This window comes from Pseudomyrmex gracilis, unplaced genomic scaffold (genome assembly GCF_002006095.1).
Source record: "Pseudomyrmex gracilis isolate BER0280 unplaced genomic scaffold, ASM200609v1 scaffold_61, whole genome shotgun sequence".
NCBI classification, from domain to species: Eukaryota; Metazoa; Arthropoda; class Insecta; order Hymenoptera; family Formicidae; genus Pseudomyrmex; species Pseudomyrmex gracilis.
Window position 1 is genome coordinate 257,575 of NW_018020645.1, and position 13,074 is coordinate 270,648.

Here is a 13,074-nt window from a genome sequence, read left to right on the forward strand (position 1 = left end):
ACTTGCTTAGGCTCAGGAGTTTGAAGACGAGACGAAGTGCAGTCAAGGAAGACCATCAAACTTTATGATTGAATGACACTCGTGCGCAATTTAATTTTACCATAACTTTAGAAAAGAGAAATAAATAAAGCAATTTGTTAACGTTAATGGAAATGTTATTACAATTGTGTTGCAACTTGGCTGTATCAATCTCGAACTTAAGATCCAAAGTATCAATATCAATTAATTTAATTTAGTCAGACGCGAGAGAGAGTTTGAAACTTGAACGTGCTCCAATCACTATGTTTCTCTAGCAAATCGAATTTTCCCTTTCTTCATCGACGCACATTTATCTCACTTATAACATTATTTATTTATGACCTGTTCTATCGGTAATTCCACGAGCGTAAAGGATATGGGATATAAGGACACGTAAACGTTAACCTATGAAACTTAGTGACGGTATATGTACTGGAGAGAGAGCTATATCGGTTTAGTGGCCGAGATATAAACGGCACTGTGATATTGACTCTATGTTCTGCTTAGTTGCAGTACTCGTTACACATTGTTTCTGCTTGCACTAGCTCGAGCTTTAAATTTTCTCCGTTTCGGTTTTCGAACAATATTGTTCGAATACAAGACGGTATTGTAACATAAATCAAATGCTAGAGAGTCGAATAATACACAATTTATACATTAATTATTCAAGTTAAACAGTCGATAGAGAATAATATGTAAAATAAATAAATTATTTAAAATAAATCAATATAAATAATAAAGTATTTATATAAAAATAAATTTTTTAATTTATTAAATTTATATATTTATATAAAATAAATTATGTAAAATATAAATAAATAAGTAACAAAAAAATTTATGAAGAATAATAAACACAAATAATTAAGCGTCAAGTGAAAAGCAAATCACGCGAAGTCGCAGTAAATTTGTCGCGATTCTATTTTATATTGCCTTTCTACAATAGTTCGTCACTTACTTTGATTTAACAATACTTTGCCGCGTACTTCGACAATTCAAAAAAAAAAAAAAAAATGCATATCACGTTTATCAAGGTTTTAAAAAAGCGTGCTGCGATTGGAGTTAATTAGGTTAAGTAGTAGCTAAATTGAAGAAAGAAGTTAGATCTATCTTATAGGACACTGAAAGAGAAGAGAAAATTATTTCACCAGTCCCGCAAGAGAGAAAACTTATGCATAACGCGTTGCATTTGAGTTAATGAGGTGGAAGTCTTGGGAACTAAAGTTTTCTCGCCAACAGCCTAATCAGTTCGCGATCATATCGCAGTGAGTTTTCCGCCATCGTCGTAATGTGTCCCGTTTGCTCGAGTTCGCTGTTCGAATTCGGCGCAAGCGTTGCGCTAATTGTGATAAATAACTCGTAGGAATCTCGGACGCGCGCATCAGTTTGTTTCACGTTGCGTGATCAGACGATCACGTGCGGATTCTCGGAAAACGTGTGTACCTCTCTCTCTGTTACCATACTCTCTCTTCACTCCGAGCACGATCGGCAAGGTGTTACGAATGAGTTTTAATGGAAAAAACGTATCCGCACAAGGGGTGTCCGCCACTGCGAGTAGTCGCCCAACGTAGTTTCCCTATCTTTTTTTTATTTCCTTTTCCCTCGTTCCGGACCATCTAGGGCTATAAAACGCGCTTCCCAGTTTCCCCATCTTCCCTCTGTTCTTTCTCTTTCTCATCGATTCTCCCACCTCTTCTACATTCTACACGTTCTCTCTATCTAGATTTCTCCGTTACTCTCTGTTTTCTCTCTTCGCCATCCATCTTCGGCAGAAACCTGCCGTTTTGCAATAGTAGTGGTAGTAGGTATCTGTTTCTCTCTCTTTCTCTCTCTCTCTGTCTCTCTTTATCTTACGCACATTCTCTTTCACTGACGCTCGTGCCGCTTCTCTTTCCTTCTTCCGGTATCCTTAATCTTTAACCGTTTTCACACGGGAGCCGTGTAAAGTGCTGAACGCAAATAGCGAGATATTCGAAGCATGTACAGAAGCGAAATAGGGCGATTCGGCCCGCGGTCGGTGCGGCACCTCCACTGTATGCTTCTGTCGCTGAACTGATATTTGTAGTTAACCTCAGAACTGGGACGAGCGTTCCTCGTTCTTAACGACTGCGCTGCGAGGCGATAAAGTCACCCCCGGATAAAAAGGGTTATATAGGTGAGCGTGTGCGTATATTATCGCGCTGAACGTCGAGCACCGTTTCCGAGGCGCGCTTCCCCCCTTCACTGAAATTAAAGTTTTTTTGCATCATTCCTCTCCTCCTTTCTCTCACCCCCCTCTTCTTCACTCTGGTCCGAGAATTCACACAGCGGAACGCAAATTGTCGACAACGCTTCTGCACTTGCACGAGAAAACTGACTCGTCGTTGAGTTCTCTCTTTTGGAAAATGGAAAAAAACGGGAATTTTTCCACACGGAGGAATCGAGTAAAAATTGGGGAACTCGAATACGCGCCACTGCGATTTTATACGAAGATTTTTTTTTTTTTTTTTTTTTTTCCATTAAACTTTTGTAATTTTATTCCATCAGAGAAGAAAGTGAATTATATGGTATAAAAATAACGAAGTAATTAAACGTGTAATTGTTATTTTTAATTGTTTTTTATAATCGTTATAATAAACAATATTAGCATTTTATTATAATTTTTTTTTTATTGTGATTACAAGCCATTTCGTAACACATTCTGACTTTATTGCGTCACATTAAGGGACGAGCTGCGTTTGCTTGGTTGGCCAAAAAGTTTTGTTCTCCCTTTTACAGCCGATAGATCCTCCGAAACAAAGTTGATTTCATTACTTTTTCCCTGCTGTATAAATTATGCGGAATTTCGGAGTTGTCGCTCTTAGAGAGATAGAGAAAGAGAGAGAGAGAGAGAGAGAGAGAGAGAGAGAGAGAGAGCTTTAAGGATAAGATCAGTGATACGACGAGCTAATGAGCCGATAAGTCGAGCGATCGAACAGCTTAGAACGCATCGTTATCAAGAAGGTTAATTACTATGAAGCGACATTATGGTGATAGGTATCATAGCGGATAAATAGATCAATGTGAAGTATCAAGACAGTATTTACTAAAGCTAAATACGTCTATTCTAGAAAATATCTATAATAACTGTTAAGAAGTAATTTTTAATAATAAAACTTCAATAATATAAAAAAAGAAAATGTATTATTTATTAAAACTGTTGTGTCCATTTAATGTTTGTTCTGTGTTTTTTGGCTGTGTCGTGTTACTGACTTTTTTTTTTTATTGCGACGTGTTACATCGTGAAGAGTTACCTTGGTAGAGCACATCGTCGTATCGTTCTTGACGAGACGCGGACGCTTTACCACGGAATCCACAAAACCGCGCGCGGCGCCTAGCGAGCTCATTTCTTAGATGTTTCTCTCTGGTGAAGAAACGTCCATCACTTCGGCCGCTGCAAACATTGAAACTCGACACACTGTTAGGAAGCTCTCGGGCAGACGCTCGTTAACTATAGAGGAGGGGTATCGCGTTACGCGTTTCGTCGAGTCGAGCGTTCGTAAGTGGATGAATGCGAGGTGATTGATCGCAGCCGATTTGGATGTCTCTCGCAAATTGGAAGAGGAATTGAGGATGTTTGCGAAATGTAAGGCAATCCAGACGGGCGCAGGTAAACTGGCGCGCTAATGAATACTGAGAAGATACATGGAAATGGACGGGAATGAAATAAGATATCGCAGAGATATCAGAAGAGAGGAGAAATGGAATCGCGGAATCGTATTTCAGTTTTGATATTCTACGAGTTTTCGCGATATATATATATATATTGCGTATCGGGGGTATAATGGATTATAAGAGATTTAATACCTTGCCGTGTAAAATGTAACAAAACGATTAAAAAAAAAAAAAAGAAAAAAAGAACCATACACATTTCTCTATAAACCTGTCGTATAAATCAATCAAACGTACAATTGCATCGATAAGTTGAATATAGTTTTATGCACTTCTCACGCGATTGTGTTTACAGTTTACGGCCGAATATAAATTCTCCGTTTCAACAAACGGTTTTTTAAAAGCGCTCGTAACACACTTTATTGTACAGTTGCAATACAGTGCATTCGGTGCCTTCCTCCTTCTTTGATGAAGAGAAGTACAGAAAGCATTGAAAATTTTACTGCGACGAAAAACTTTTTTAGGAAGATGTCCCGCCAGTGACCAGTTGTCCTTAATTTGGAGCAGCGCCAGTGCGCGCTTATTAAAAGTTGGCGAAACGTACTCTCGTGGCAGTTAAATATTCAATTTCCATAATCTTACTAGCTCTCTCTCTTACGGTTCCGGTAGCAAAAGCGGTCAGAAAAAGTCAACGACTGTGCCGATAGAAAAAACGCAGTTTGCTCGTACAAAAAAAAAAAAAGTCACGTTTAAGAGAAAGAACTAAATTAAAAATCCGAGAAAAATCTCATCAAATGTAAAGCTAATATAAGAGAAAAAGATACGTATATATTCTCGAGATATAAAGAAGACACATAATCATTGCTATGAAATGTTAAAGTCTTCTTTGTGGTGTACGCACGCAATTTATATTTCGCGCTCTCTCTAAAATAAGATGCGGGTGAGTTTTTTAACCGGAGTTTAACGTTCTTTATTTACTTTAAAAAACAGCTGTAATTCGCCATCCTGTATTTTGAATGTTTTTACGTGGCAAAAGAGCGTTAGAAATGTCGCGTTCGACGGTGTTCTTTTGAAGCTCGTTAGTTACTTATCGCTGACGAAAGGAGCTGTCCTAATAAAAGACTTACGGCTGTCGGTATAAAGAAGAAGACGCGGGTCTTCTGAAGAAGCAAAAGGATTTCTTGGAGAATCCGGTCGTTTCGACGACTGCGTCGAGATGTCTTCAAAGGTGGCGATTGTAACAAAGGAAGTCCTCAAACGATCGTCTAAAGGTGTTACGACGTCACTTTTGTAACGAACTTCTTTCGTCTCTTTATCGTATATTTATGCATGCGAGAGAGAGTAAATTTCAAAGACATTTGAAATATAGCGAGTAGTGTGGAAAAAACATAAAAATATTAATAACACGTTGTATATTTTTTCATACTTGTACTTTTTTTTTTTATCAATAACGGAGACTTATCAGAGGGAGCATTTATTTTGGTTTTTTCTTAGGATACGTTTTTTTTTTTTTATATGTACATGCGGCTCTACAATTCTCCGTCCGAAAAGAGCTCTGGTCACTTTTCTCTTTTCCTTTCAACACTTTTATTTAGTAAACATCGTAATATCATAGTATTTACAATAATATACCTATCTAATCTAACGATATCACTGCGGATTACGGATTTTCTTTTTTGTGTCTCACCTGTGTTTCTTCTTATCTTTTATGCTTGCGCTTAGCAAAATCGTCGATTAGAATCTACGGCTTTTATCGAGTTTTCAGTCCGTATCGCACTTGTCCGTTCGGATCGCGCACTCTCTTTCTTCTCTCTCGTTAACAATTAATTCACCATTTAGTTAACGATTAGCATCTCCTGGCGCTTATCATCCCACTCGTTGCTGCGAAATTATCCGCGTGCGTATTTCCGTTCTTCGTAGTCGTGATAAAATGTGCGCGGCGCATAAATTAGGCATAGTCGCGATTGTGAACGAGTCGAGAGAGAAGAAGAGACAGAAAAAGGGAGAGGAAAAGAGAGAGAGAGAGAGAGAGAGAGAGAGAAGCGAAGCTTATCGACAAAATCCCCCTGATTATGCCCCGTGAAAAATGATCACATTTTGTGTAACTCCGCAAATCCGCGCGACACATTTTCTCCCCGAATATATTTTATGTACAAATTGCTGGCTATGAAAATACTGGAGCGGATGACTGCGGGTTTTTCAAGTGCTTCCAGAATTTTCAGAAAAAAAAAAGAAAATATATCATTCGGTACTTACGGAAAAGAAAAGAAAAAATTGCACGTTATCAGCGACAAGGGGACAAGGTAGTTCGGAAGTGAAGACACAGACAGGAAAACGATAGCATTGACTACGCGTAAAGTTTTCCCGTGAAGTTCGGAGATCAGGATCAGGATATAGGAGAGGGCTCGCGGACTACCACGGACTTCGAATTGGATTCCGTTCGCGCCTGGAATTCAATTCTCGACTCGGCCGGCCACGTGGAATGAACAAAATTCGAATTCGTTTCATCTTTCCCACACAGTTCGAGCAACGTGCCGCGTTTACCTCATTTCGCGGTTCGTGGAACCGTGAATTCGGTACGTGTGTCCGATTCTATTTTATGCACTATAGAATAAGGCGTCCTAAAACCGTTGGATGTCTTTTTCATTTAGATTCTCTCGGTCGATCTGAAATCGACTTTCCCCGTTAACAAAACCAATCAAAAACAATCTCAAAATAGAAAAAGAAAAAACACCTTTCGTCTCAAATTTAAATTCCGACGAAAATTGGTTCAAGAAATTGTCTCATCGAAACATCTCAGATGTCTGTAAAATAAGATTGACAAAAAAAAGCGCTTGCATCAAAATTATTATGCGATGCTTCTTGACAGCTGGCAACGTGACGCTTAAATCCCTTCCGTTTCCACGATATAGAACGGTTTTGCGCGAAGCCACGCGATGCCTGGTACGATATTCGATCACGACATTTCGCTCCGGTGAGATTTTCGCTCGCGTGTATACACGTCGCGTAATAAAACGAGCGTTTTATTCGATAATTCATATTATTAGGAAATAATACTAGGCGAAAGAAGAGAGGGAGACGCGGAGAGCCGATTTGATTTTGGCGCGGTTGCAATTGTCGGCGATTTTATCCCCCGTAGATCGGACAATAATTGTATCCGCGTTATATTCAGAAGATGATGAATGCTGCGTAATAGTTTGCGCGAAATAATGTTTGACTTGCGATTTGCCTCGATTCACATCGGCTAATCGAAGCATTAAAGAAATTTGTTCAATTGTTTTCTAAGTTATATTGGGGGGAAGAAAGTCTGACTGCAGACTTCCTTCTCAAGAACGCAGACAGTGTCGCAATCAAAATCATCGAGAACACGAACCGATTGTTAGATTTAAAATAATTTCTTTGATTATACAAAACCGATAGTTTTAATTTTACAACTAAAGTATTTGTTAAAAATAAATAATCTTATATAAATGTATATAAATTATCACAAATTTTTTAATAGAATAGAAATATATTTTTTTTATTTTTTATACCCTCACTAAATCACAGCCAATTTGTTTACGTTTAATTCTACAATTTATTTTAATTTATTTTATAAGCAATAATCACAAAATATGTATATAAGTTAAGATGTAAAAAATAGTCTCAATCTCAATTATTATAAAAATCAAATGCACACATATATATTTATATATATATATATGTATAAAATTGTAACAAATTATTAATTATTTTATCTACTGCGTATATCGGATCACTTATCTTCCGTGAAAAGCAATTGTAAAAGATTATCTACTCTTGCCGAAGGTTGATTCAAATAGGAATACTGGCGAATATAACAGTGAATTGTATTAGGATCAGAGCGCGCGTAAACTGTAATAGTGTTGTATTAATTTCAGACAGAGGAAACGCTATTTATCGTATTCTGATTCGTGCAAACGCAAATCAATATTCGGTGAATAACGCGTTTATTTCATTTTCAGATTATCCATGGTATCGATTTGCTAATCACAGAAACGCCAATACTGCAACGTTATAACCGTGTGAGATTAAAACGAAGAATATTAAATTTTTTTAATTATTTTCTCTATTGTATTAAGAAATTTAATTACTTCTAATTTGTATATCGAGTCTTTGTATTTGAAGAACATCGACCGGAAGTTTGATTAAAGAATTTCTATTAGCAGCACACATTTGGGAGAAGAGGGGAGGGGGGAGAAGCGTTCTGTATTCAAGCGGAATAACCAGGGCTATCGATACGCCTCCCAAACATCCGCCCGGTAACGGGAAAATCGATGCGGCACGCATTGCGGACTCGGTTCCGCGACTCAACGGCGCGCTTCCTATCTCTTACACCCAGTTTCCGCCGAAAAGGAAGAAAAATGCCTGCAAAACTTTTGTTTCGGCCACGACGCTCTCTCGGTACCCGCCCGCGCAATTATTTTTCGCCCGACTTCTCATTGTCTTCGAAGGCCGTATATTTCGCGGCCGAACCAACCACACACACACGTGTAAGCGTGACTCTAGCAAGTTCGTCCCACGAGAGAACTTCCGAAATATTATCTTTCTTATCCGCGCTCTCTTTCGGAATTATATGCCCTTTCTGCAGTCACACAAGGCAACGATACCGACGTGATCCACTTTACAAGCTCTTTGCTCCATATTTTTGCACGTTTCTTTTAAGTCTGATATATGTATTGTCATAAGAGTATACGAATGAGATAATATGAGAGAAAGAAAATTTAAAATTTTTTTAAAATTTTATACTCTTCTGAAATTATGAATAATCATGAATAATCATGGATAACTAATAGTTCTCTTTCTCATCTTCGTTTCTCTCGACTTGTCGCGTTACTCACTTCTAACAAATGATCATCCGTGTTGCCGATGAAAGTCTCTACTGAATCAGGTGAACATCCATCTCCACGCCGGAGTCGCGTAGGAAGCGCGAAGATGCGAGCGAATTCGTTTCTCGTCGAGCGCGAACGACCCGAGCGGTACTTTCGATACTGTCCGATCGCATTGACGGGGAAGCGACGATTTCAGAGACTTATCGTCGCTCGTCGATGCCATCCGACAGAATGTCACACACAAATAAAAAGTAAAATTATCTCTCCCTCTCCCCCCCTCTCTCTCTCTCTCTCTCTCTCGTTTGCAATTGGAGCGAATGAATAATTCCTTCGCGTCTCACTCGAAGCTCGCAATCGTTTCGGACGCGTACGGGAGCTGGAAGAGAGGATCATCTCGCGCCGGAAAGCGCGCAAGGCGTGTGAATGTGGATGTTGTCGCACAAGTTATAATACAGACATTATGTACAAAGTTTGCGTTAGAATACGTCGATGCTGATGCCGGCGCGGACGTGAATCGCTTGTTGGGCGCGGGAACCGATCCGACGCGTTCGTCGCATTGCTGATTAGAGATCGCTAATTGGTTTAATTCGTACGTAGATACATACAAAATATGTGCTCGAGGCACGTGTCGGTGTGCGCTCAATGTGACGTTCGTACGCGCGCGGCATCACAAGAGTCACGAGAATTTAACATGTGTTCCGCAACCGCGTTAACACACGCGCGCCGTGTTCCGTTAGTGTGTGTATATATATATATATATATATATATATATATATATATATATAGAGTCACACTACATGCGTACACATATATATACATATATACACTCACGCATGTAGTGTGACTCTCTGACGTTCCGTCTTTCCGTCTTTCTCAATCTCACCTCTCGTGTTTACCTCATATGCGTATTACCCTGTCTCTCGGCCTTTCCTTCCGTTTGTGCCATGGCGATGCAATCGTTACGGCGACGATGTCGGGACAAACGATGACGGGAGTGCTCGACGTTTGATCAATTACTTCTGGCTTACCGGCGACGAACCAGCGCACTCGCTGAAACTACACCGAGAGATAACGTCGCATTGATACCGTACCCCGATACTGTCGATCTCAGAGGAGATCCTGTTACGATCTTCCTCTCGCGTATTATTAGTGAGTTTAATTAGAACACGCTGTGCACACGGCGAAGTTTCAAGCGTGGTGGAATTAAATTAACCATAGTTCCAAAAAATGCTGTTACGTTCAACGTAACATCAAAATTTCGCATTGTTTGACGGACAGAATAATTATTAGAAAAAAAAAGGAAATAATTAAAGTATTACGTATTGTTTACAAAATTAGTATTTAATTTCGCGTTTGTAACTTAGAAAAACATTACAAATTAAAACTTTTCGTCAAAATTGCGTGCTTTTATCAATTGGAACAGAGGGCGAAATGTTTTTATTGTTTTGTGTTGTATTTACACACAATGGGGAACGTAACGAGATATAACAATCATTGAGTGTATAAACAACCGACGCAACTAACTGCAGAATAGAAACAAAAATTTGTAATGATTGCGCACAATTTCTCGAAGCTAACAAATGGTCAATCCATCGAGTCGAAATTTAAATCGCGCTTTTGCCATCGCGTTTTCATTGATAAAATGTTTATTTATGCGTGGTTCGCAATAAACGTTGGCGATTATTATATTCAATTGCCGTGCGCGCGGGTAGACTCCCGCTCAATTATTCAGCCATTTTATTCCCGTTTATTTTGCGATCATAAGATTAACTTTTACGCGCGCGCGTATGTAGCATTTATTTACTACGTACATTCGCTAATTGCTTTCCACTGACGTCTGATCGTACGTAGCACCGGTAAAACCACGTCCAATTATTTCTGGCGCATTGTATCGAAGAGGTCTTTTCAATGTTGCAGTTTTGCGTTTGGCTTTCAATTTTCATCGAAGAGTCAAAACGTATTAACTCCATCCTTCTTAATACCTCTTGCATTTTGTGCAATGTAATCTTTGTACACTTGAAAGCATGATCATTAAAACAACAAAAGCAAAGATTGACGATTGTCGAGTGATTTAACTGCGTGTTGCTCACCGTTGCGCATTAATAAATGGCTAATCGAGGACAATTGAAAATTAGGACATAATCGAAATGCGTGACAATAAACTACTTGAGCTGAATTCACGCCGATTGCATTTAATTCTCCGCTCCGTCAATTCAATAATGAAGCGCGCGAGCGCAAATTAGATGCGTTTTCCATGATGCGAGCGAGAGAAATGCGTCTGTCATAATCAGTAAACATCATTCAGAAGTGTGCCAAATGAGATTTTATCGACACACAATTGCGAAATGTGTAATAATTCTCTAAAACGAGAATGTTGAAAATTAACTCGAACAAACTCGTGTGTGATAAAAAAAAAAAAAAAGAAAAAAACTCTAAACTAATTACTCGAAGAACGGCCTGTGTCGAATCGGCAAAGCGCGCGATAAAATTTCTTCGTCGCCAGAACACCAAAGACGGCGATCGGCGAGTACGTACGTACGTAGCCGATTATCGCGTGGCAATTTTATGAAATACGAAAAATTGCCAGATTGAGCACTCCGGTCACGTTTTATTTTCCATTGAATCCCATCCACGTAGCTTGCATTTCCTAGATTCGACCGCTCGTGGAAACGTAAGGCAATCGCTCCTCGCCTTTACGCTTCTCGTAAATCGGTTTCTCTCGATGGGGATTACCTGGATTATCGAGAGGGGGCCCAACCCTTTCGTCCCTCCTTTCGCGAGGGGGCGTTTCCCCTCCGTCCCGTTTGTATAAGACGGGTTCTTCCCTACACCAGATTTACCACGAAGCGCCCGCGCTTCCGGCATTAGCATTGACGTTTGCTTAACTAAATGTCTCTCCGCTGAAAGACATTCTCTCTCTCTCTCCTCTCTCTCTCTCTCTCTCTCTCTCTCTCTCTCTCTCTCTCTCTCATGACTGCGTTCACATCGGTAGCGCGCACGATTCCATCGCGCGTGCGACGACGACAACGACGACGACGAAAGCACACACACTCTCCAGTTTTTTCGTCTTTATTTTCTTGGTACACGTTGATTACTAGTGGCGCACAAAAGAATGCGTTTCCCTTCGCAGAGGAAGAAACCAAGTTAATTCAGGCGACATCATCGTCCGTTGAGAAGAAATAGATTTGAAGGACTTTTGTATTCTCTGTGAGCGGTTTATAAATTCGCACACGTTCGCTACATTTTCGCACACTCTCAGCTCTGTCTCTCTTTTTGTAATCTGACACCTAACAAAACGTAATTCACGATGCTTTCGTAAGGAGCTATATATAATAATTGAAAGCTCTGCTGCTTTCAATATAGAAGAAACGCTAGTTTTCCCTACTTGGCAGTTTTTTGGTTGTTTTTTTTTCTTTTCCTCATAAAATCATCGTGAATTACGTTGCAGTATGTTAACTTAAAACACACGCACTGTCTTGATCAGTTTTGAATTGTTTTTTTTGTAGAAACTCGTAGTCGCCCCCACGATCGCATCCCGTGTGGGAAACGTGAAAACGCATTCGTGTAGACACAAGAAGAGGAACATACCGCAACGGATGTGAACTCTGGCGCCGTTTCTGTTTTTTTTTTTGTTTACACCGAAGATATGTACAAAATGATGAGGGACACCAATAGACAACTCGAGGACAGTATCGGCCCCGCGGTCCCGGTTTGCATCGCTTCCGGTCGCTCGCCTGTAACGCATAAATATATTTTATTTCATTTAATGACTCTCTATTTTACGTACAGATGTTATAAATTTTTTTTACATCTTGTGTAAATGTGTGTATTTGACTGTACTTAATTAATTTGAAATTTGTCTAGCAACGAAATGTTGAAAATTGCTCATTGCTTTATGTTAACAAGCGACAGCGAGGTTTGCTTCTGTTTTGTTTGTGAGATGCGGAGAAGAAGTGTCGAGATACGACCGCAACCGGAGTCGGATGTAATTTTGATTATAACGAGCTGTGTATTCAATTTATTCTTCCGCAATAAAATTAGTGTATTAATTTCGTTGTTTCGCAATTCTCTTACATTTGCCAGTTTTACGTAAGTGATTTGATAAGTTTGATAAATCTCTAGAGGAGAGATAGTGCTACAATTTATTAATTGTATAAGCCTGGAAAGTTTCACTTCTTAAACCCTTTCAGGCCAAAGCTTTCAGCTAGAAGTAACGCGTTGTTCACATTCGGTCGTTCGAAGCGAGCGATTTGGCAGTTGTTAAAAAAAAAAAAAAAAAAAAAACGACAAAAAATGGCCAAATCACACGAATTAGACTTCGAATTGATTTCTCATCCATCCTATTCTTCGGATTTGACCTCGTGCAACTTCTTTCTGTTTCCAAATTTGAAAATCTGCCATTTTTGTCTTTTTTTTTTTTGCCGTTTTTTTCTCACTTTTATAACAACTGCTGAATCGCTCGCTTTAAACGACTATCGAACGTGAACAACGCGTCACTTCTGAAATTTGGCCTGAAAGGATTTGAGAAAAATGGAACTTTCCAGACGTCATATAATTGAATAAATTGCGACACCATTTT

At 39.3% G+C, this 13,074-nt stretch overlaps 1 protein-coding gene across 2 annotated transcripts in view; it reads right to left on the minus strand.

The window, feature by feature from the left end:
- Positions 1 to 9,329: 9,329 nt before the first annotated feature.
- LOC109854218 (cell adhesion molecule 2-like) overlaps positions 9,330 to 13,074 on the minus strand; it is a 34,310-nt gene continuing 30,565 nt past the window's right edge. For both annotated transcript variants that reach the window (XM_020427099.1, XM_020427098.1), the window contains exon 5: positions 9,330 to 12,229. In XM_020427099.1, the coding sequence (XP_020282688.1) occupies positions 12,129 to 12,229 (101 nt within the window). In that variant the 3' untranslated portion in view covers positions 9,330 to 12,128. The remainder of the gene's footprint in view (positions 12,230 to 13,074) is intronic.